This window comes from Neomonachus schauinslandi, chromosome 10 (genome assembly GCF_002201575.2).
Source record: "Neomonachus schauinslandi chromosome 10, ASM220157v2, whole genome shotgun sequence".
Classification (NCBI taxonomy): domain Eukaryota; kingdom Metazoa; phylum Chordata; class Mammalia; order Carnivora; family Phocidae; genus Neomonachus; species Neomonachus schauinslandi.
The window spans coordinates 64,817,405-64,843,763 of NC_058412.1; the positions used below are offsets into that span (position 1 = coordinate 64,817,405).

General features: G+C 34.1%; 1 protein-coding gene across 1 annotated transcript in view; it reads left to right on the plus strand.

The window, feature by feature from the left end:
- Positions 1 to 26,359, plus strand: part of CCDC88A (coiled-coil domain containing 88A) — a 118,719-nt gene that overhangs the window by 57,573 nt on the left and 34,787 nt on the right. The window contains exons 9-16 of the mRNA XM_044918969.1: positions 7,964 to 8,045; positions 10,268 to 10,426; positions 11,823 to 11,969; positions 13,254 to 13,398; positions 16,320 to 16,504; positions 19,977 to 20,114; positions 21,298 to 22,368; positions 23,785 to 23,912. Coding sequence (XP_044774904.1) covers positions 7,964 to 8,045; positions 10,268 to 10,426; positions 11,823 to 11,969; positions 13,254 to 13,398; positions 16,320 to 16,504; positions 19,977 to 20,114; positions 21,298 to 22,368; positions 23,785 to 23,912 — 2,055 coding nt within the window. The remainder of the gene's footprint in view (positions 1 to 7,963; positions 8,046 to 10,267; positions 10,427 to 11,822; positions 11,970 to 13,253; positions 13,399 to 16,319; positions 16,505 to 19,976; positions 20,115 to 21,297; positions 22,369 to 23,784; positions 23,913 to 26,359) is intronic.

Sequence of the window (26,359 nt, forward strand, 5' to 3'; positions counted from 1 at the left end):
TGGAAACCATTAATATACTTTGTGTTTCCTTGGATTTTTTATTCTGAACATTTCATATAAATGGAATCATACATTGTATGACCTTTTGTGACTGGCTTCTTTGACTTAGCATAATTTTGTCAAAATTCAACCATGTTGTAGCATGTATCAGTATGTTATTCCTTTTTACATTGAATAGTACTCCATTATATGGATATGCCACCTTTAGGTTACCCATTTATGAGGTGATAGATATTTGGATTGTTTCCACTTTTTGGCTATTACGAATAATACTCTTATGAACATTGATGTGCATGTTTTTTGTATGGACATGTGTTTTCACTTTTCTTGGGTATATACTGTGGAGTGGAAATGCTGGATCCTATGGTAGTGCTATGTTTAACCTTCTGAGTAACTGTCAAACTATTTGGCTGCACCTTTTTACATCCCCACCAGCAATGTATGAGGGCTCCAGTTTCTCTGTATCATCACCAGTACTTGTTATTATACACCTTTTTGATTATAGGCATTCCATTGGGTGTGAAGAGATACCTCATTGTGGTTTTGACTTGCATTTTCCTGATGACTAGTAATATTGAGAGCATCTTTTCATGTGCTGTTGGTCATTTTTGTGTATCTTCTTTGGAGAAATGTCTGTTCAGATCCTTTGCCCATTTTAAAATTGAGTTGTGAGATAAACTTTTAAACAGATAGGTGAAACTCTGCAGTTGAAACCCACAGGAGTTTTGGACTTTTATGACTTGGAAGAGAAAAAGGAGGTGATGTCAGGAAGATTTCATAGAGATGGTTACCTTTCAGCTAATGTCAAGCATTTACTAGGTTGAAAAGGCTCAATTGGGTATTCTAAGCAGAAGGAACTACAAGTTCAGTAGGCTATAAGGACAGGCATCACAAAAAATGAAGTTGAAAATGATGGTGTGGATACATAAAGGTCTTGTATGCAGTACTCAGAAGTTAGGACTTTAAACAGTGGGAACCAGTTGAAGATATTTTGAATAGGAGAGTAACAAGATCTGTCTTATGTTTTAATGAAAAGATGGTAGCCTAGTGGTTGACAATGTGAATGTTCACATTGAAAAAATAAATTCTGATGGCATTGTGATGGTAGATGAAGGGCAGTCCAGACAAGAAATGGTATGCGCCTGATGTAAGGTTATAAAAATGAGGTTGGAGAAGTAAAGGAGAAGGCAGGGTCTTGGGTATAATTCCTAGTTTTTTTTATAATCAGTGTCTATTTAGATGATGATGCCATTCACTCCAACAGGGAATATAAAAGAAATGAGTAATATTAAAGTAAAAGACAAGTTTAGTTTTTGACATATTTAATTTGAGGTACCTTTGAGATATCTCTGTGGAGATGATCATTGAGTAATTAACTGTTTGCTCCATGGCGTGGAATAGAGATGTGGAATATTCTGCATACTAATGCAGAATAATAACAGCATATAAATAGTATTTGAAATCTTGGAAGTAGATAAGACAACCCAGGGAGAACATGAAGAATGAAAAGGATGTAACCTGAAGAATACAAACATTAAAAAAGCTGTGTAAGTGGTTGGGGCAGACTTCACCGTTTATTAGCCATGTTAGTTTCTTCATACATAAAATGAGAGTTATACTAATATGTACTCTAGAGAGATACAGCAGATGACCCAGAGCATGAGCTTTGGAGGCATTCTGCCTGAGTATGAATCCTGGCTCAACACTCCTTAACTGAGTGACCATTGCCAAATTACTTAATCTCTCTAAGGCTCTCAGCTTGCTTAGCCCATTAAGTAGAAATAATAAGTGCCTACTATAGTGTTGTTGTGTGAGGCAAATATCTAAAGTGAACAGTGTCTAATACATAACTGCTCAATAAATGTAAGCTGCTATCATTGCTACTATTTCTTTAGAGGCTCTTGTGGGGATTAAGTGCTTGGTTAAGTGTAAAGTGCTTAGCACATGTGCCTACCACAGGTAATAAGAGCTTAATAATTGTTAGCCAAAAGATGGGCACAAAACATGAAATCAGCATACGGGTCAGAGAATTAATCTGTAGAGGAGGAGTAGAAGAACCTTCGAATATGAAGTCATGGAAGCCAACGGAGAGAGTATCAAGAAGAAATTATTTAATTATTTTAAATTCTTCAAAAGGTCCAAAAAGAATCCATTGGGTTCATTAGTAAGGAGGTAATTGACTCTGTGAAAAACAGTATTAGTAGGGAGGTATGGATGGAAGCCTCACTGTTGTGGGTAGAATGGTCAAATGGATGCATAAAGGAATTATTTACTAATGAGACTGGAACTCATGGATAACTCTTCTGGAAAAATTACTTAAACTCATACTTTACGTACACCACAGTGAACTTCAGGTGGATTAAAGAGTTAAATGTAAAAAATAAAATAATGACCAAAGAACCAGAAAGAAATACAGATGAGTATATATTTGTTCTCTAGGTAGGGAAAAGCTTTGCCCAAAAGCAAAAGAAGTATTTATAAAGGAAGTGGTTCCTCTATCTGTATAAAAGATGTTAAATATGTAAACATGTAAATATGTAAATAAAAGTATTTGAATATTCTTCAAAAACTTAAACATATAATTTTCCTATGACCTAGCATTTCCTCATCTAGGTGTATCCCCCCAAAATTGAAAATGGACTCAAAACAGATACTTGTATGCCATTGTTCATTGCAGCATTACTCCCGATAGCCAAAAGGTGGAAACAACCCAAGTGTCCGTGAACAGGTTGTTAAATAAAATGTTATGTAAATATACAATGGAATATTCTTCAGCCATAAAAATGATGAAATTCTAAAACCTGCTATAACATGAATGAGCCCTAAAGACAATTTGCTAACTGAGATAAGCCAGATACAAAGGACAAATATTTTATGATTCCATTTAAATATCTTTAATAGGCAAATTCAGAGATTAGTAGATTAGATGTAGGAGCTGGGGGTATAGTGGAATTCCAGAGTTATTGCTTAATGAAAACAGAATTGCTGTTTGGGGTGATGAAAAAAGAAAAAGATTTGGGAATAGGTAGTAATAGTTTAACAACAGTGTAAATGTAATTTGCCAATAAAATGTCATTTAAAATGATTAAAATTGCAATTTTATGTTAAACATACGTAACCATAATAAAAAATAAAATTTGTTTTTAAATTTTTAAAAAAGCATTCAATAATCCATAAAGAAATATTTATAAGAAATATCTTATAAATCATAAAAGGTAATAGCTTTTTAAAAATGTTTTTATTTAAATTCCATTTAGTTGATATACAGTGTTATATTAGTTTCAGGTATATAATATAGTAATTCAACACTTCCATATATCACCTGGTGCTCATCACAAGAAGTACCTCCTTTTTTTTTTTTTTTTAAGATTTTACTTATTTATTTGACAGAGAGCAAGACAGCGAGAGAGGGAACACAAGTAGGGGGAGTGGGAGAGGGAGAAGCAGGCCTCCCGCTGAGCAGGGAGTGCAATGTGGGGCTCGATCCCAGGACCCTATCCCAGGACCCTGGGATCATGACCTGAGCCGAAGGCAGATGTTTAACCGACTGAGCCACCCAGGCACCCCAAGAAGTGCACTCCTTAATCCCCATCACCTATTTCACCCATTGCCCCACCCACCTCCCCTCTGGTAAACATCAGTTTGCTCTCTATAGTTAAGAATCTGTTTCTTGGGCATCTGGGTGGCTCAGTTGGTTAAGCGACTGCCTTCGGCTCAGGTCATGATCCCGGAGTCCTGGGATCGAGTCCCACATCAGGCTCCCGGCTCCCTGCTTCTCCCTCTGACCCTCTCCCTTCTCATGCTGTTTCTCTCTCTCTCTCTCAAATAAATAAATAAATAGATAAAATCTTAAAAAAAAAAGAAATTAAAAAAAAATCTGTTTCTTGGTTTGCCTCTTTTTTCCGCCCTTTGCTCATTTGTTTTGTTTTGTTTCTTAAATTCCACATACGAGTGACTTATTTCTTTTTTTTCAAGATTTTATTTATTTATTCATGAGAGACAGAGAGAGAGAAGGCAGGCAGAGGGAGAAGCAGGCTCCCCGTGGAGCAGGGATCCCGATGCGGGACTCAATCCCAGGACCCCAGGATCATGACCTGAGCCGAAAGCAGACGCTTAACCGACTGAGCCACCCAGGCACACATGAGTGACTTATTTCACTTAGTACAATACTCTCTAATTCTATCCATCTTGTTGCAAATGACAAGATTTCATCCTTTTTATGGCTGAGTAATACTGCATTGTGTATGTACACTCCATATCTTCTTTATCCACTTGTCAGTCAGTGGACATTTGTACTGTTTCCATAGTTTGGCTATTGTAGATAAGGCCCTATAAACATTGGGGTGCATGTATCTCTTTGAATTAGTATTTTTGTATTCTTTGGGTAAATACCTAGTACTCTAATTGCTGGATCGGAGGGTGGTTCTATTTTTAACTTTTTTGAGGAACCTCCATGCTGTTTTCCTGAGTGGCCACACCAGTTTCCATTCTCACCAGCAGTGCAAGAGGGTTCCCCTTTCTCCACATCCTTGCCAACACCTGTTGTTTCTTGTGCTTTTGATTTTAGCCATTGTGACCGGTGTGAGGTGATAATCTCCTTGCAGTTTTGATTCGTTTTCCCTGCTGATGAGTGATGTTGAGCATCTTTTCCTGTGTCTGTTGGCCATCTGTATGTCTTTGGAAAAATGTCTATTCATGTCTTCTGCACATTTTTAAATTGGATTATTCACTTTTTGGGTGTTGAGTTTTATAAGTTCTTTATAGATTTTGGATACTAACCCTTTATCAGATACGTCAGTTGCAAATATCTTCTCCCATTCTGTAGGTTGCCTTTTAGTTTTGTTGATTGTTTCCTTCACTGTGCAGAAGCTTTTTATTTTGAAGAAGTCCCAATAGTTGATTTTTGCTTTTGTCTCCCTTGCCTCAGGAGACATACCTAGAAAGAAGTTGCTACAGCCAGTGTCAAAGAGGTTACTGCCTGTGTTCTCCTCTAGGATTTTTATGGTTTCAGGTCTCACACTTAGGTCTTTAATCCATTTTGAATTGATTTTTGTGTTTGTATAAGAAAGAGGTCCGGTTTCATTCTTTTGCAGGTCACTGTCCAGTTTCTTAACACCATTTGTTGAAGAGACTGTCTTTTTTCCATTGGATATTCTTTCCTGCTTTGTTGAAGATTAATTGACCGTATAGTTGTGGGTTCATTTCTGGGTTTTCTGTTCTGTTCCACTGACCTACGTGTCAGTTTTTGTGCCAGTACCATACTGTTTTGATCACTAGACCTTTGTACTGTAACTTGAAGTCCGGAATTGGGATGCCTCCAGATTTTCTTTTCTTTTTAAAGATTTTATTTATTTATTTGTCAGAGAGAGAGCACAAGCAGAGGGAGAAGCAGGCTCCCCGCTGAGCAAGGAGCCCGATGTGGGACTCGATCCCAGGCCCCTGGGATCATGACCTGAGCCGAAGGCAGACACTTAACTGACTGAGCCACCCAGGTGTCCCCAGCTTTGCTTTTCTTTTTCAATGTTGCTTTGGTTATTCAGGGTCTTTTGTGGTTCCATACAAATTTTAGGTTTTTTTGTTCTAATTGTGTGAAAACTGCTGTTGGTATTTTGATGGGGATTGCGTTAAATGCTTAGAGGGATTTGATAGAACAGACGTTTTAATAATATTTGTCTTTCCAATCCATGAACATGGAATGTCTTTCCATTTCTTTGTGTCAATTTCAATTTCTTTCATCAGTGTTTTATAATCTTCAGAGTATGGGTCTTTCACCTCTTTGATTAGGTTTATTCCCAGAGATCTTATTATTTTTGGTGCAGTTGTAAATTATTGGTGTATAGAAATTAACATAATCTTTATGTTGGTTTTGTATCCTGTGACTTTATTGAATTCATGTATCAGTTCTAGCAGTTTTTTGGTGGAGTCTTTTGGGTTTCTCTGTAAAGTATCATGTTATCTACAAATAGTGAAAGTTTGACTTCGTCCTTGCTATTTAGATGCCTTTTATTTATTTTTGTTTTCTGATTGCTGTGGCTAGGACTTCCCGTACTATGTTAAATAACAGTGGTGCGTGTGGACATCCCTGAGATGAGAGGAAAAGCTCTCAGTTTTTCCCCATTGAGCATGTTGTTCACTGGATTTTTCATAAAAGGTTTTTGTTAGGTTGAGGGTTGCAAGGAATAAATCCGACTTGATTGTGGTGAATGGTTCTTTTAATGTATCACTGGATTCAGTTTGCTAGTATCTTTTTTTGAGAATTTTTGCATCCATGTTCATCAAGGATATATTGGCATGTAGTTCTTTTTTTTTTTTAAGATTTTATTTATTTGATAGAGAGAGACAGCAAGAGAGGGAACACAAGCAGGAAGAGTGGGAGAGGGAGAAGCAGGCTTCCTGCTGAGCAGGGAGCCCGATGCGGGACTCGATCCCAGGACCCCGGGATCATGACCAGAGCCGAAGGCAGACGCTTAACGACTGAGCCACCCAGGCGCCCCTTTTTAGTGGATTCTTTATCTGGTTTTGGTATCAGGGTAATGCTGGCCTCGTGGAGTGAATTTGGGAGTTTTCCTTCCTTTTCCATTTTTTGGAATAGTTTGAGAAGAATGGGTATTAACTCTTCTGTAAATGTTTGGTAGATTTGCCTATGAAGCCATCTGGCCCTGGACTTTTGTTTGTTGGGAGTTTTTTGATTACTAATTCAATTTCTTTGCTGGTTATCAGTGTGTTCAAGTTTTCTATTTCTTCCTGTTTCAGTTTTGGTAGTTTATGTATTTCTAGGAATCTACCCATTTCTTCCAGGTTGTCTTAGTATTCAAACAAATGCAAATTAGAATAGTAACACAGCATTTTTCAGTTATTAAATTGTTTTTCATATAGGCAGTTATATCTACTGCTGTTTGCATTATAAATTGGTAATGACCTTTCTGGAGGGTTGTTTGACGGTTTATATCTAGAACCTTTAAACATGTAATGTACTTTTATAAATCTGGCCTGAAACAGGTTTTTGGGGGGGCGGGTGGGATGGGTTTTTTTGTTTTTGTTTTTGTGTGTTTTTTTTTAAGTAAATTACACCCAGAATGGGACTTGAACTCATGATGACCCTGAGTTCAGGCATCACGTGCTCTTTCAACTCAGCCAGCCAAGTGCCCCTAAACATACCCGTGTTTTATGTATACTGAGGTTTATTTACCAAAACATTCATTACAGTGAAAAATGGAGTTCAGAAAGGGACTATTTCTTCATTAAAAATTATGGTCCTCAAAAAGAAAGTACAGGTATGATGAAATGTCAGCAATGGATTGTTTTATACAATGAACATTTACCGTTTTTTATTAAAGAACAGAAGGTGGAAAAGTAGAATTAGTGAATGGAAACTTGAGTTTGAGCAGCTTGGCTCTGAAAGGGAGTTAGTAAATGGGAGAAGTAGTGAGTGTAAGAAGAAGAAAAACAATAGGAGAAATTTGAAGATGTTTATAGACTACAGGGAAGAAACCAATAGGGATATAAAGATTTTGTGTGTCTATATAGCAGTGTATACTTTCCTTTAGGCCACTGTAAATGTTGAAAATAGTTGGAGATCCTTTAAGACTTAGACCCAGATAGTAGTGCCTTGCTTAAAAACGCTTCCAGTGTATTTGTCTTTGAGAGGGAGAAAGACAAAAAGGAGAATGAGAAGGGGTGATGGCAAGAAAAGTGAAGAGAGAGAAACTACTTTATGAACTTAGAGGATGTCAGTCATTGAGGTTATTAGCCTTTGGGGAATTTTAAGGAGGAATCTGATTGATGACATGTAATCATATACATTCCTAATATCCATTTCTTTGTCTTTTTCCCCTGGGTTAGCATATGGCTAATAGGATTTTCAACTAGATATTCAGTAATGATAATACATTTGTATTAATGCAGATGATGATCATGGTTTTCAAAAACAGTAAACTGATTATTTAATAAATTTTCATCTAAGGGAGGAAAAGACTGAACAGTTGTTGGACTGTAAACAAGAACTTGAGCAAATGGAAATAGAACTAAAAAGGCTGCAACAAGAGGTTTGTACCTGAAACTTTTATTATATGGGACCAGTAAGTAATTGGAAATTGATTTTTCTGCTTCAAATTTATAACCTTTACCTTAATGTTTTATGAGGTTACTGAGGCTTAAAGATGACTTTTTCAGTGTTTTTCTGTTCAAAAATGCCAGAGCCCTGGAAATCGTCTTTGGACTTTACTTTTTCTATATCAGTGATACTCAAACTTTCCTAGAATTCAAAGGAGCCTTTTAGGACTGGGGTAGTTCCAAGTTTCTCTTTTTATGTATTTGGCTTCTGTGGGCTGGGAAGCTGGAATACCTCTACTGTAAACTGTGCTGCTTTATGTGTATCTCCCTAAGTCTTTAGTCTCTGATAATGCTTTATGTTAACTTACAGATGACAGAATGCTTTTTAATTTTTTACTCTTTTCCTTTTAAGTATTAAGATCAAAACTTTTTACCTTTTAAAAGTTACTTTTATTTTACTAAAGCTTTGTGGGTTTTTTTTCATCTTGAGCCAAGATTGTTTAAGAATTCACTTCTTTTAATGTTTGTAATGTTTCATTTTTATTTGGAGGTAGGCATGAAGTCTTCTTTTACCCATAAATGGTAAGGATTGTGGTAAGGCTAGACAATTATTTCTTCTCCTTACTTTCCCTAACTTGCTATTTTAAATTCAGGGAATACGCCACTTGCAGAATCCTAAACTGGGACCTTTTCAGATGAATGATAGTGGGAATCATAATCTTCATTTCTAGATATGCTCTGACTGCTATTCTGCTTCTTCTTGGGAGCATGGTTTTTTGTATGTGTGCTCCCTGTAAAACAGTGGTTCTCAATCTCTTTGGTGTCAAGGCTCTTTTCTGCTATTTAAAAATTAATGAGGATTAGATCTACTGGTATTTTCTGTATTTGAAATTAAAACTTAGAATTTAAAAAATATTTATTTAAAAATAATACTCAACCTATTCCATGTTAACATAAAAATTGTATGCTTATTACCATTATTTTCCAAAAAAAATTAGAAGAATGCTACTCTTCTACATTTTTGCCAGTCTCTTTTTTTTAAAATCATTTTTGCAAATGTCTTTAATACCTGGCTTAATTAAAGACTACTGAATTCTCATATCTGTTTCTGCATTCAGTCTGTTAAGATATCACATGCCATGTAGCCTCTGGAAAACTCCACTGCACCCTCATGAGATATGAGAATGAAAAAAACAAATAATGTTTTAGTGTTACTATGAAAATGGTTTTGACCTCATGAACTCCCTGAAAGGGTTTCAGGGACCCACAGATGTCCCTGGGTCATACTTTGATAACTTGTTCTAAAGGATTACAAGAGAGCTTTTAAAGATTGAATTTTTGATATTTGTCTAAAATGTTATTAAGATAAGCACTAATCACTTGCAACTAATACTCACTTGGAAGTTTAGAAAAACTCAGCAGGATTTTGGTATGTTACAACATATCTGGATAAAAACATAATTTCTCTAAAGTAACTAATGATCAACTTTAGTAATACAGTTTGCTTCTTCTGTGTTTTCACTATACTGTATTTTAAAGTTTTGCACCTTTAATTAATTTCAGATTGTTATGTTAACTAGAGGTTAACTTATTTAAAAATATCCTGAGTAGTTTTTACATTCCTAAATAGTGATCATTATTTAAAAATTTGTATGTAAGCATGTTTGTATTTGCATATAAACATATTTTAAAATAATTTGTATTCTTGATTTTTTAAAAAAAGATTTCATATATCTCCCCATTTTTTTTTTTATTTTTTTAACAGGCTTTAATCCACTTAATGTTTTTCAGATGTGGTAGCCACACAGCTGGAGCCTGGGTCCTCTGCCCGGAGACTCTGGTGGGGGTCTTTACAGAATGGTCAGTGAATTCCTGATAGGGAGACTTGGTGAACACAGCCTCTTTCCAGAGGTCAGGGGTGAGATAGCTGTAGGTCTTGGAAATGGCCTCAGAAGTTGCCCAGGGTGGCAGTGCAGCCCCTGGTCAAGGTGTAGCAGTCGTCAGTACCGGCCATCATCAGTAGCTTCCTTATATCTCTCCATCTTTAAAAAAAACAGCTTAATTGAGGTACAGTTTACATACTGTGAAATTCACACTTTTAAAGGATACAATTCATTGGGGTTTTTTTAGAAAATTCATTGAGTTGTGCAACCAGAGATTATCAATTTGAAAATAGAAAATAATATTGGAAATATTAATATGTATTTATATTTAGAACATGAATTTGCTTTCGGATGCTCGTTCTGCTAGAATGTACCGAGATGAATTAGATGCACTTCGAGAAAAAGCTATCAGAGTGGATAAGCTTGAAAGTGAAGTCAGCAGATATAAAGAAAGACTACATGATATTGAATTTTATAAGGCAAGAGTTGAGGTATGTTGCATAATTTAAGCTATTCATAATTATTTTGTTTAAAAAGTTAGGTTTTTCAAAATGCACGTAAAATGCACATAATAAATTTAAGGAACTTTTGAAATGTTGAACAAATTATAAATACTTTAAGTGCTTATTTTATGGTAGACCAGCATATTGCTTATACTTGTAAAAAGGGATCTCTGGACATTATTAATTTTATTGAACTGTTTGGAGTTCTTTCATTCTTCTATTTAGGTGAGGAAGACTTGAAGTCCTTCCCACGTTGTCAAAATATATACTAATTTCAAACTTGTTTCTAGAAGTGAAAGCAAAGCATGTTTCTGATCATTGGTCTCAACTCAGAATACTGAACTAGGATTAAGAAGACACTCTCTCTCCCTCTCCCCTTGTGTGTGTGTGTGTAGAAAAGACAGCTTTTCTTACTTAATGGTTGCAGTCAGTGTTACATGAATTTGTTTGACAGCAAGAATTTGACGATCCTTGCTTCTACATTCTGTTTTTCTTTCTCAGTTAATTTCTTCATTTCTGCAGAGGAGAGTATTATCAGTTTCAGTATGGTGATAAGAAGGAAGGAGTATGCAAAATCAAGAAGTGAAAACACTATAAGAGATAGTTAGAACATTTTAGCCTGAAAGTTACCCGAAAATAGACCCAGTAGATAGCAAAGACAAGGTGCTTATTAATTCTTTGCCATTTGTTTAAACGGTATATGCATGGCACTGTTAAGAGATCCTTATAAATGCCATTGTTTTAATATACTTTCTTTTGACTTTATAAACCACAGACATGTAGTTTAGCAAGACAGATTTGTGAGCACGTCTTCAAAACATATGTATGGATTTTAAGCATTTTCTCAAGATGCTGATATAAAATATTTATTGATAGGAGCCTTAGTTTATGATCTATGTGAGTCTTAGCTCAAGTATTGGTATTTTACTCAAAAACCCAACGCTTCACTTTCAAGTTATAGTTTAAGTAGAGAGATCTGTTGCAGCAAAAAAAAAAAAAAAAAAAAGAATTAGCCCTGATTCTGTGGAGATTTGTGTCTTAAATATCAGAAAGACTAGTTATACTTAGTTCCTTATCCTTGTGACTAAGAAATTTAAATATACCCTGACAATTTTATGTGAAACTGTAGTAGTGTTACTCATCCTAGCATAAGTACTGAGTATTATGTTTGCATAATAGCTTAAATTCTGAGGGGAAAAAAAATGAAACCAGGAAAACATCAACTGTATCTCTGTTACTCAGTTGCTTTTACTCTTGCATAAAGAACGTTTGATAAAGACAGCTTAATGTCTTATTTACAATAAAGATTTTTTATGTTTCAGAGCTTTGAAAAATTAACAGATATTAACATATTTGTGATAAAGCCTATTTGAAATTTTCATAGGAATTAAAAGAAGACAATCAAGTTTTATTAGAAACAAAAACCATGTTGGAAGATCAATTAGAAGGAACTAGAGCTCGTTCTGATAAATTACATGAATTAGAAAAAGAGAATTTACAACTAAAGGCTAAACTGCATGATATGGAAATGGTAAGTAATGTAAGGTTGAACAGTTGCATGGCTTCATAGGAAATCTCTCAGATTCATCTGATTTTCCCATAATGACAATAACGACTAGCTCCTGTGGCTTTAACGGAGAAGAGGTGGCTAAATAAATTAGATGCTTCCAATTCTTTATAAAAACAGTATATAAATTTCTGCTTTTGTTACAGAGTGGTATTAATGATTAATTTTGTCTTCTGCTTTGAAAAAACCTTGATAAGCTATTGTGCAAATATGCCTTTAAAATACAGAAATAGAGATGCCTGGGTGGCTCAGTCGGTTAAGCATCTGCCTTCTGCTCGGGTCATGATCCCAGAGTCCTGGGATGGGGCTCCTTGCTTGGCAGGGAGCCTGCTTCTCCCTCTGCCTGCCGCTCCCCCTGCTTGTGCTCACTCTCTCTCTCTCTGACAAATAAATAAAATCTTAAAAATTTTTTAAATAAAATAAAATATAGAAATAAAACTATTTGCTAGGAATGCCTGGGTGGCTCAGTTGGTTAAGGTCATGCTCCTCAGGTCCTGGGATTAAGCCCCACATCAGGCTCCCTCTTCCCTCTCCCTTTACCCCTCTTCCCGCTCCTGCTCTCTCTCGCCTATAAATAAATAAAATCTCTTTTAAAATTAAAAAAAAACTATTTGCTAAAATTTAGCATTGGGTCAGAAATCATTTACTATATATATTGAAATATATGAAGGAGTTTTCAGTGTCCCCAGGAATCACTTTATTTTTTTTTTATTTTTTTTTAAGATTTTATTTATTTATTTGAGAGAGAGAATGAGAGAGAGAGAGAGAGCACATGAGGGCGGGAGGGTCAGAGGGAGAAGCAGACTCCCTGCTGAGCAGGGAGCCCGATGTGGGACTTGATCCCGGGACTCCAGGATCATGACCTGAGCTGAAGGCAGTCGCTCAACCAACTGAGCCACCCAGGCGCCCCCCCAAGGATCACTTTAAAAGGATATCAGACAGGGGTGCCTGGCAGGCTCAGTCAGTGACTCTTGATCTTGGGGTTGTGAGTTGAGTCCCATGTTGGGTGTAGAGATTACTTAAAATTAAAAAAAAAAAGGATATCAGACACCTGATCAATATAGTGACCAGTATGAATAATTATAACTGATTATCACCTTCAAACTGTGAAATTTTAAGGAACTCAAAATTTATCCTCATATTATTCAGTTTCTGATAAATAAAAATTATAAGTAATAGAGTATTTAGCTTGAAATTGCATGGTTTGTTAGCTTTCATTTCTCTTCCTACTCCCTCACAATAAAAAAGGAACGTGATATGGATAGAAAAAAAATCGAAGAATTAATGGAAGAAAATATGACCTTGGAAATGGCACAGAAACAAAGTATGGATGAATCATTACATCTTGGCTGGGAGTTGGAACAAATATCCAGAACTAGCGAACTTTCTGAAGGTATTCCCAGTATTTTTTTTATTGAAAAGGATAAATGAATACGTGAAGTTGTATTTATGCTTACATTTTTTTATGTTTTTTTACAATTCTTTATTTTCCCCTGCTGGAGATATCTAGGAAGACAGATGTCTCTCTAGGTATGATTTCACAGAGTAATATGTTCATTTCCATGTTCCTGGGTCTGGTCCTTATCTTTGCACATCTTACAACTCAACTTTATGAGCACAGTAACAGATTTGATAGTCATTTAGGCACTGTTTCATATTAGTATCACAGGAAGCTGGGATACCAGTTTATTAATTTATTTTAGGAAAGAAAGCCATCTACTCAATAGAACAGAAAAGTCATATTAACCTGGTTAACCTGTTCTTTAACTATAGACAGACTTAAATAGGAAGTCGTAACATAGTGGGAAGATTCTTAGGTGACTATGTACCCAGTGTAAAGCAAGTTAAGGATCTTCATGGCTACTTTCATCAATACATGTACTCCATTTTAGCACTATACCTACCAACCAGTCCAGCCTAATTTTACCCTAGAGATAATTAAAGACCCCCAGATAATTTCTTGGGTTATAGGTTTGATTATGCTAATACTGATTTACTTTATTGAAATTATGCCCATGTCACATTTATTTGAATTAGATTAGTTCCATAATTCTTCAGTTACCCAGTGTTAGATTATTTCACCTGCTTTCCTTCCTTCCAGATATTTATTAAGCATCTACCATGTGTAAAATATTATACCAGGCCCTGAGGATATAGTGGTGAGGTAGACATAGGTCTGAGAGAGCTTATAGTCTGACGCTTACAGGATAATTACTTCTACAGATGGTTCATCATATTTATTACCATTTGGCTTTTCCTAATTTTACACATGATAACCTAATTCCAAATTCTGAAACCTCATGTAAATTCACTGCACAGTAATGATGATATTCAGCCAGTGAACTTGCTGAGATGTGTTACTTTAAGTACTTGTGGAACTTTTTTACTGTATTTTTTGTGAATTGAGTTATAAAGAAAACAATTCAGACTTAAATGTTTTCTACTACTAGTTAAAATTACACAGTTAAGAGTTTCTTCATCTGTTAATGTGGAAACAATAATAGTATGTGCCTTGTTAGGGATATTGCAAGGACTGAATTCATTACTACTTATGAAGCTGTTAGTAGAATACCTGGTAAATGGTAGGTATTTGAGTGCTTATTATTACTATTTTTGTCATCATCATCATCATCACAGTTGTTTTGCAATTCATATTTGGATCATAGACCTGAATACTTGTTTTAATGTGGTGTGTTATTGTTTTTTTTTTTTAACTATACAAGGGAATTGCTTTCTAGAAAATTTGCAAGATGTGGAAAAATATAAAGGAAGAAATGAAGGTCACTAATAATTTCTGCAGTCACTTTTGACATTTCAAAAAATTTGCTTCCAAAATGTTTCTACACACAAATAGGTATTTTAGACATCATCAGATCAATGTCTATATACAGTGCAGGTTCTTTTTTTCACCTAAGATTATCATGTAGGCAGCCTCCCTATTTAACAAAACAATATTTTGTTAAAAATGTTTTGTAAGGGGCCACTTGGCTGGATCAGTCAGCAGAACATGCAGCTCTTGATCTTGGAGTCTTCAGTTCAAACCCCATGTTGTACATAGAGATTACTTTTTAAAAATGTGTTGTAAGCATCCTTTTTAATTCTTTATAGTCTGACCTGAAGCAGCTTTGAAACACAGTCATAGTATTGAAAGTATTACTAAGGTATATTGAGTATTATAGTCTAATCTTGTTTAATTGAAATGCATGACTACAGATCATGAAGTAAAGTTTTACTTCAAGACTTGGACAACTAATGGAATTTAAAAAGTCAGTGACTATCAGTTGTACCAGCTTTCAATTAAAGAATAATATGCTAACTAGAACAAAAACTAGAAATAAGATTTGAGGCTTTCTTTACTTCAGTCTGGGAGATATTTTACCATACCTAGTTTTGAAAAGAATGTATGCTTATATACTTGTTGGGGATATGTTTTTGTTTGTGTGTGTGTGTGTTTCTCTCTACTTAATGATGGAGAATTTCAAACATACAAAAAGATAGATAGACCTAGAATGCCTTCCCATACGTCTCCATTTCCCTTCCTAAAGTCTAAGATTTCAAAATGAATCTAGGTATCATATTTCACTTTAAATCCTAATTTTTATATCATCAAAATATTTAATGAATCTGCTGTAGGGTTATTAAAAATAATATTTTTGGTTTGCATCATATATAGAACTAGAAACTGAGTTTTCTTATTTTAAAAAATGTAATTATGCTAAAATCTACTTAGAAATATAATTTTTTGGCAAAATGGTATACATGTTGCTTGTTATACTCAAGTTTAGCAGCAATTCTTCATTTAGAGAAAGACTTTTTCGAGGTGACCAGTGTATATTGTCTTGCATTTCTCAGAATCAGGATTAGGAAATTGGAATTTTTTTTTTCCCTTAGACTGTCTTCCTTTAATTTTTGAAGATATGGCATAGGACATGCTTTATAATTCTTATGTGAATCACACGATAGCTCTGTGAGACACACAGAGCAGTAACTATATTTTGTACAAGTAACATAAGATTCACTGAGGTTAAAGTGGCTTGGGCGTTGTCAAGTAGTTTCTCATGAAAATAGAACTGAAACTCTGTAGTCCATTCAGTCTAAATTTTGTATTTTTTTTTCTCTAGAATGCTCATGGGTGCATTAAAAATTCAAGATTTACCCATCTTTTATCTGTTTTTTTTTTTTTCATTTGTCTAGTATAACTATAAATTTTTTATCAAGTTAAGGACCAGGTGATGTAGTACATTTACACTCATTATTTTAAATAATAATGAGTAAATATAGTTTTACCAGTGACAGTATTTTTCATTATTATAGCACCACAAAAATCCTTGGGCCATGAGGTGAATGAGTTAACATCAAGCAGGTTATTGAAATTGGAGATGGAAAACCAGAGTCTGACAAAAACTGTAGAAGAACTTCGGAGTAGTATGGATTCTGCAGAAGGCAACACTTCCAAAATCCTGAAAATTGAAAAAGAAAATCAAAGACTAAGTAAAAAGGTAAATAAAAGTAATGTTTAATGTAAGTTAAAGAATATATGTAAAAGTATAAATAGGCCTGTGGTTGAACGTTTATTTTCCAGTTTTTAATATACTCTCATTATTTTAACTTATGGAAATTTTCAAAATACGAAATGAATGGGGGTGCCTGGGTGGCTCAGTCATTACGCATCTGCCTTCGGCTCAGGTCATGATCCCAGGGTCCTGGGATCGAGCCCCGCGTTGGGCTCCCTGCTCCATGGGAAGCCTGCTCCTCCCTCTCCCACTCCCCCTGCTTGTGTTCCCTCTCTCACTGTATCTCTCTGTCAAATAAATAAATAAAATCTTTAAAAAAAAAAAAGTGACGTGAATGAACTAATATACTCATTCAGCTTCAGAAATTATTAACTTCTAGCAATCTTAATTCTACCCTTGTTTGCTCTCCCCATAACCACTAGATGATTTTGAAGTAGATCCTCGACATGGTAGCATTTCACCAATAAATATCTTATTATATATCTCTTAAAAGTAAGGAATTTTTATTTTTATTTTATTTTTTTTTAAAGATTTTATTTATTTATTTGACAGAGAGATAGCGAGAGCAGGAACACAAGCAGGGGGAGTGGGAGAGGGAGAAGCAGGCTTCCTGCTGAGCAGGGAGCCCGATGTGGGGCTCGATCCCAGGACCCTGGGATCACGACCTGAGCCGAAGGCAGACGCTTAACGACTGAGCCACCCAGGCGCCCCAAAGTAAGGAATTTTTAAAAAAAACAAGAACAGTGACATTATCACACTTAAAAATTTAATAGAATTTGGTTAGCATTTCAGTTTCTCCAATCAATTGGGATTTTTTTTTTGCATTTTGTTCACATCTGAATTAAAATAAGACCAATACATTCAATCAACTGATGTCTGTTGTCTTTTTTAATCTAAGGTTTACTCTTCATACCTAGTAGTTTTTCTGTTAAAGAAACCAGGTGGTTTAATCTAGTTTTCCTACAGTCTAGATTTTGCTCACTGCATCCTTTTTGTGTCACTTCGCAAGTTCTTTTGTTCCCAGTAGGTCTTATTTTATCTGTAGACTTAATCAGGTTCAAATCGAGGTTTTAGTAAAAATATTCGTAAGGAGTCTTTTTCAGTCAGGAGGTACATGTCTAGTTGTCTGTCTTTTTGTCATGTTAGTTGTCATGGAAAAGGTTTGCTTTGATCCCTTAATTCAGCAGAGGTTGCAAAATCCTGATAAGGAACTCTCATGGGAAAAGCAGGATGAATGTTTGATTCTTTCCCTTTATCTACCAGTTTCCTGGTAAAGAATTGGTTCTCTCATACCCTCCTGAGATAATTAATGAGTTTTTTGTTTTAGTGTCTTTATGAATTCATGGATTTAAAAATATTTGAAGTGTTTCAATCTACTGCATTTGTTTTTCTTATATCCTACCTCTTTCTGAATTCCTGTGACACACCTTAGCACCCGTTGTGAACCTCTGTGCTTTTGCCATAATAGGCTTCTCTTAAACATTTCCTGCCCCAAATCTGGAGATAGTCATTTCTCCAGAAAGCCCTTGTTCCTTTTAGTGGGAAATGGTATTTAAGGACCACAATTTAGGCACTATGAAACCTGAATTTTGACTAGGTTTTGGTTCAACAGAAATATTCCAGTTGTGCAACAGACCAAGTAATTTATTTTTGAGTATCTTTCTGCATACACATATACACATATTGTAGATAAATAGAATTGTATCATGACAACATACATGATATTTTTATCATCTAGAGAATTTATCACATCTGCTCCGCAATATGTGCTTTCACTTTTGTTTCTGGGTCTTGGTCACAGTGAACAATACTGTAATAAATATTCTTATACATATGTCCTTATGTATTCCTTTTTATTTCTATATCTAGTCAGCCATGTCTAGTTTTTTCTTTAGATTCTCGGTATCTAGACTCATTTATGAAAATCTCCCTAACCTTTAGACCATTGGTTTTTGAACTATAGTATGCATCATGGTCACCTTCAGGACTTGTTAAAACACAGATTGCTGAGTCCCATGCCCAGCGTTTCTGATTTGGTAGTCTTGCCTAGGGTAGGGGTGAAGAACTCTCATTTCTAAGAAATTCCTAAGTGATGGTCTTCCTGGTTTCTTGGAACCACGCCTTGAGAACCACTGCCTTAGATAATGCAAATAGACTCCTTGATTATCTTGCCAGATTTTTACTCTTTTAAAACATTTTTGCATCATCTTTAGTCCATTAACCAAATAATCTTAATAAGCATTTGATAACCAATATAGTATAAAAGTAGGAGTGGTTATTTAGAACTTGGAACAGTTTTATTTTTGTTATCATTATAATTGGGTCTGGAAATTATAATTTGATTTTAAAGTTAGCTTTGAATTCTAATAAATTCTTAGTGATTCTAGCCATTATTTATAAATTCATTGTATGAAAGATGTCTTTTGTAAACTGAATGTTTCACTTGAATTCCATTGCTATAAAACAACAGAGTTTAATTAAATAACTGTTACCCATATATTTCAATCTTTAATGGGAGAACTGGATTCATAATTAATAACTAAAACCTTCCTGAATATATATATGTTGAATTGGGTGACTGCATAAGATTTTGTGACTTGATGCTTTTGAGGTATTACTGGAAGATGGTCTTCCATATATGGTTATCTTCCATTGATAATAAAATAGGAAAATTCAACTTGCTTTATGTAAGACTATTCAAATTCTTAGACTTCTTCACTATTGACATAAGGATTAATTAATATTTAAACTTGAAGTGGAATATTTTATATAGCTAAATCTTTATTTTCTTTTATTGCCTGGTTTGAATATGTTGTATGCTAATGGGAATATCAATTTGGCATAATTTAAACTGGAATTTGCTATTTTATCCTTATTAATCACATACTTGATCATGTCTTTAAAATGTGTAATTGACAACAAATTTAAACCTAGAGTATAAACATTTGCTGGAGTTTTGTTCAGCCCTTTTTTCTCTAGTATTATTCTCCTTTTTATTTTAAAATTAATCCGTTTCCTCATTAAACTTAAATCACTCTCATCTTTCATTCATGCTTTTATATTCTCTTCTTCCTTCTTCACTGAAATTACTTGACTGTAATTAAAATTTTACTTTATAAATCTCCTCAAGCCAGGAGAGTCTTTCAATAAGATTGGTACAGTCTTCATAAAGCACATAATTATCATATATTCATTTGGATTTATCTTTGTGTTTAGAAGTACAAATGTACCTTTCAAAGATGCACAGGTTAAGAAAGACAGTCATGTCTGCATTTTTTATACAGCTGCTAAAAGTAGCATGGACTATTACTTGAATTTCTCTACTCAGTTCTTAAATTTCACCATTTGAGTGTTAAAACTGTATTTAATTTTTTATTTGAAAATTATCTTTTGTTTTGACATGTTTCCACTGTTGTAAAATATTGAATGATACATTTTTTTTATTTAATTTCTCTAGGTTGAAATTCTTGAAAATGAAATTATTCAAGAAAAGCAAAGTCTTCAGAACTGTCAGAATTTAAGCAAGGATCTAATGAAGGAGAAAGCTCAGCTTGAAAAAACAATTGAAACACTTAGAGAAAATTCAGAGAGACAGGTTCATAAATTTCCTATTAAGCAATATACTTTGAAATGCATTAACAAAAGTTATTTTAAAGTTTAGGCAAACAAAAATGTTCATATAACATGAAAGGGAAATATTTTAGAATTGCTTAAATTTTAGAGTAACTATGGTTTTACTTCATTTTCTGTCCTGTGTATTTTAGGAAAGTTGAAGGGAAAGCTTAGAATTTTTTAAATGGCAAGTATGCTTGATAATTATCTGGTGTAAGATTTTGCAGTTACCTGTGCTTTCAAGTGTCTGTGGAATAGGACTGAAGATTATAAAGTTCCTGAGTGGAGTTGGGGGAAAGCAGCTCTACTCCAACCCTGCTTAAGAGGAAGATGTGGTTGCTGCCTCTAGGATGCATTCTCATGTGCTTTCCAGTGTTTATTGGTCTTTGTCATTTTATGTTCTAGGAAACTGAGAACTGGAGATATTGATTGACTTGCTATTTTAAAGTTTACTTTTTTAGAAGTAAAATGATTTTTTTTTAATATATTATCCAGGTATAGTCCTCAGGCTACCTGTAAAAATAGAGGTTTCTGTAGAGCTACAGAATAAAAATTCTAGAGCTAAGCATGAATCTGTATTTTTACAAGGTTCTCAGGGGATTATTTAACACTGACTTTTGAGAACCACAGAATTAGGTCATGATATAAATTAGTTGGATTAGTTTTCAAGTGTACCAGAGGATTTTGTTATTTTGATGTTTCCAAATTAGAATTCTTAGGGGAATGAGTACACACCCACATATACACATATAAATATAGCAGTATTTATTAAGAGCCCACTGTGTATATGCATTACAAAATTTATTTAAAGAAAATAAAAGCTATATTCATAAAGAGATATGTGTGTACATTTCACCTGTGTTCTTATTTGAATTTGAAACCTGTAACTGTGAATAATCTGAAGATCACTTTGATTAATATTAGATACATCTCTCCTAACCATTTCTTTACATTATGAACTCCCTAAAGAAAGAACTTTAATGACCTGGCAGTACATGTACACAGGGGTCTCTCAGTAAATATTTGTCAGAATTAAGAGTAAGATAGAAATTAGCACCCTTTTATGTTCTGATTTCCTTGTTATTTTTTAGAAAGGAAAAACTGTAACTTAAAATATTTAGTTTATGCTCAATTAAGTTTTTAATTCTTTTTTCTTTGTTAATCAGATTAAAATATTGGAACAGGAAAATGAACATCTGAATCAAACTGTGTCTTCCTTAAGGCAGCGCTCCCAGATAAGTGCTGAAGCAAGGGTGAAAGATATTGAAAAAGAAAATAAAATTCTCCATGAGTCGATCAAAGAAACAAGTAGCAAGCTAAGCAAGATTGAGTTTGAAAAAAGACAAATTAGAAAAGAATTGGAACATTATAAAGAAAAAGGAGAACGAGCAGAAGAACTTGAAAATGAGTTGCATCATCTTGAGAAAGAAAATGAATTGTTACAGAAAAAGATAACCAATTTAAAAATTACTTGTGAAAAAATTGAGGCCTTAGAACAAGAAAATTCAGAGCTGGAAAGAGAAAATAGGAAATTAAAAAAAACATTGGATAGCTTTAAAAACCTTACTTTTCAGTTAGAATCCCTAGAAAAAGAGAATTCCCAACTAGATGAGGAAAACTTAGAACTGCGAAGGAATGTGGAATCTTTGAAGTGTGCAAGCATGAAAATGGCTCAGCTACAACTAGAAAATAAAGAACTGGAAAGTGAAAAAGAGCAACTTAAGAAGGGTTTGGAACTCATGAAAGCATCTTTCAAGAAGACAGAACGCTTAGAAGTTAGCTACCAGGGTTTAGATACAGAAAATCAAAGGCTACAGAAAGCTCTAGAGAACAGCAATAAAAAGATTCAACAATTAGAGAGTGAACTACAAGACTTGGAGGTAGAAAATCAAACATTGCAGAAAAACCTAGAAGAGTTAAAAATATCTAGCAAAAGACTAGAACAGCTAGAAAAAGAAAATAAATCATTAGAGCAAGAAACTTCTCAACTGGAAAAGGATAAGAAACAACTGGAGAAGGAAAATAAAAGACTCCGACAACAAGCAGAAATAAAAGATACCACATTAGAAGAAAATAATGTGAAAATTGGAAATTTAGAAAAAGAAAACAAAACTCTTTTCAAAGAGATCAGTATTTATAAAGAATCCTGCATTCGTCTGAAAGAATTAGAGAAAGAAAATAAGGAGCTTGTGAAAAGAGCAACTATTGATATAAAAACTTTGGTTACATTACGAGAGGTAAATATAGTTACCTAAATTTAAGGCAAATTCTTTTTATATTTTTAATTCAGGGCTTTGTTAAGTTTTATTGGAACCCATTGGAAATTTGTATCATCTGTTTATGGTTCAAAGTAGAAATTTGGCATTAGAACTAGAAACAGTTTCTAAGTTTCCTACTTTTGTTACACCAAGGAAGTACATGTAAATTTTATTTTTTAAGATATTGTAGTATAGTAATAAGATTTCCATGCGGTATCTCACTTATTACATTGTAATTTTATATTTTGTTTCAAAATAATATTAAAATATTTGATCAAGACTGTTACTAAATGCTAATGTATAATAGGAAGCATGACAGCTACTATTTACTGAATGCTAACTATGTGCCAAGTACTAGGCTAAGGGCTTCATAAGTTGTATTTATGTATATTTTCTATAATTTTTACAACTAATCCTCCATAGATACTATTTCCATTTAGATAAGAAAGCATTAGAGACATTAAGTAACTTACTCAGGATCACACAGCTAATAAATGGCAAAATTGGATTACTGGAATCAAGTCCAGATCTTTCAGACTCCAAAACCCAATGAATTTTGACCTCTAAGCCTGAGAATGCCAATCAGGTTGAACTTAAGAGTCAACACTGAACAATGTTTAGTTGCTTGGATTTGTGTGTTGAGAAGAGTTGTGAAACTTTCAGGAGTTGATTGGCAGTAGGTCCTGTGAAACATGGTATAGATTAGAAGACAGCATGCTTGGCTGTTTTTTTGCTATCCCTATGCTATACTATACATGGTAACCCTTTAAGTTGAGTTAAAAAGTTTGTTAGCATTCTGGCAGAAAGTCATATCGGGAAGTCTGCATTTCTGCTAAAGAGACATTGAGAGGGACCCATTATTAACTTTTTGGTTTTTTTCTCTGTTATACAGTCCTACAGTCATGAATGACAGGTTCCTTGTGTCTGAACTTCTAAGAATGTGCCCTGTTTCTTCATAATAGTATCTTAAGGCTCTTCCACTGGCAGAGGGGTGCTTGCGGTGTAGGAAGGGTGTTGCATCCAGCATATTTTCATAGGAAGAAATATGCACTAAAGTCCTAGCTCATTATTAAAAAGTTAATGGAGATGTATCTTTTTTCTCACAGTTTTCAAACCTAAAGTGTTCACAAGTAAAGAGTTTTTCCTTTTAGTTTTTAACACAAAAAGTTAAGTATTAGCAAAAAACAAAAAAGGAAAACCATATTGTTTGAACTAGGTTATTTTGTTGCTTAACTACTTTTTATTGATGAAGGAGAAATTCAACAACAACATTTCTTTTTTCCTGGTTTGAATTAATATGTATTCCTGGATAGTGGTAGTTATAGTCTTGGCTGAATTTGTTAAATGTTCATGGTCATGACACTTACGTGAGTTTTGCATTCCTTTTAAAATAAGGATTTGGTAAGTGAAAAATTGAAGACTCAACAAATGAATAATGATCTTGAAAAATTAACTCATGAGCTTGAGAAGATAGGGTTAAATAAAGAGCGACTCTTACATGATGAGCAAAGTACTGATGACAGGTAAGTATTAAGTCTATTTGGCAAACAGTTGAAATTATTGTTATTTTTTTGCTCATTCTTTCCTGTAGTAACTACAGAATATTCATGTATTTCACCCTGTTTCTGGTTCCTTTCTTCCCATAGAGAAAGTTCTATAAGAAAAAAAAAGTAAAAACCCAGATAAGTACAACCTAATATTGATACAAGAGAAAATGCTAAAATATTACTATAAATAGTTACATAATAGGAAAACAGGATGCCACCCAGGTAGCAGAAGACCAGAGGCTATAATTACCTATGAAAGTAGAATGAGACATTAACAACAAACAAACCTTTCTCTCTTGAAATATAAAGTTAGTTTTTATTTGAATCGAGTGCTTAAATGCCTCAGTTCTTTCATTTATTTTGTGTGTTAAAAGTAGACTTAGAGATGGAGGAGAAATATGAAACAGGAAAATACACTGAGGTAATTAAAGTATAAAAATAATGTGGAAAAATAAGGCTTGACAAACAATAAGAAATTACTTTATACACCCTTTAATTTTGAGAATGATCAATACAAGCTTAAAAATTTTTATTCTCCCATGGTAATTACAGTCTGTCAGACAGATTTTCAAGTAGTCTACTGTTAGCATCCAGTCAGCCATGTGATTCCAGCCAGACTAAAGTATGTATTGTTAAAAATATTGTTTTATGTAGACTAGATCTTAATTCATTGAAATTTTTGTAATATAATTTGTATCTTATTGTCTACTCACTATTAATGTTCTAGTATTTATATTCTATATTAAATAAATGTATATAGGAAAAATTAATGCTGATTATATGGGTTTGTTTATGTAATTTTGAAAATATTCAGTTAATATATTGAATAGATTAATAATTCTGTAATAACAAATAGAAATAATTTGAGGCATTCATTCTAGCAATGAATTCAAGCAACCATAATTGGATTAATCAAAGAGCTATTTCATGAGAAATTTCATTTTTATTTGAGTTAAATAGATAGTTAAGGGCCAAATGAGTTGACTACCTCTTAATATAGATACTAAATATGCATCACTTCTTTATTCACACAGATTTGTTACCTGTCATGTGTAAAACATTTAGTAGAGGGGAGAAAAAACAGTACACCATGTAGCTACCCTAACTAACCCTCTTAGAACCCAGCTGTAGATGAGTACTTCATATTATTTGTCACCTCTTCCCAAACCTTAATTCAAACAGCTTGTCAGTGTTAATTGAGCTCTTATCATCTGCTGATCATCAAGCATCAAAGAAATGATAATGCTTCAGCTGAATGTTAAAGAATGACTGAAATTTGCAAGGTAGAAATGATGGAGAAGGGCATTTCATGGAAATAAAGCACAGAGATATGCTGAGTAATTCTTAGAGTGACATGAAAGATGGACTAGAAAAAGGACAGGGACGCCTGGGTGGTTCAGTCGGTTAAGCATCCAACTCTTGATTTTGGCTGTTGTCATGATCTCAGAGCCCTGCATCCGGCTCCAAGCTCAGTGGGGAGTCTGCTTGAGATTCTCTCTCTCCCTCTGTCCTTCTCTGCCCCCTCTCTCAAATAAATAAATCTTAAAACAAACAAACAAAAAAGGGGCAAATTGGAGGCACAGAGACCGGTTAGGAAGCTGTTGAAATAATCTAGGCAAGATGTGATGCATTCATTAATCTACACATTTATGTATATAATGAAAGCATTAGAAATGGAGCTGAGGGTATATATTGAACTAAGTTTTTTAAGAACTGGAATTGAGACCATCCATGATCAAATTCGGTAGATCAGTAAAAGAAGTGTCTTAAGCCACTACACCGGCTTCTTTCTCAACCATTAAGTTAGCCTTATTGTCACAAGGAAAATAAAAGCTCACAGACATAAATTCCTTTAACATTCCATCCCCTCCATCTTGGAATTTATATGTATATCTGCATCTGTCTTTACCTCTAATCTCAGATTATGTCCCTAATTATTAGTATAACCTTTTCATCTTTCTCATTGATGTCATTCCCTCTGACCCTTTTAAGATAAAATTAAGATATTTGTGCCATCAAGGAATAGATAGTCTAAGTTGTGGGTTTGCATGTATAAATAGATAAAATGCAACAAAGTAAATTCAGTGGTAGAGTTACAAATAAGAGTGCTAAGCAGTCACTCTTGTCTTTTTCTTTTAACAGCTCTTTTCCTATGACTTCTCTAAATATAGTTTCCTAGGGTTATGTTCTTAGGCCTCTTAATCATTTATTCTGAATGCTATGCATTGCCATCCATCATCTTACCTGATAGCCACATTATTCTCCGCTTAGTGGACATCTCTGTCTAGACAGTCTAGAAGCAACTCGGGCATCACACATTCAACATATTCAAAGTTAGATTCATTAAATGCTTTAAAAATGTCTCTTTACTCAAGCCAATACCAAAATGAATGAGATTTGTTCTCTGTTCTTAACTTAAAAAT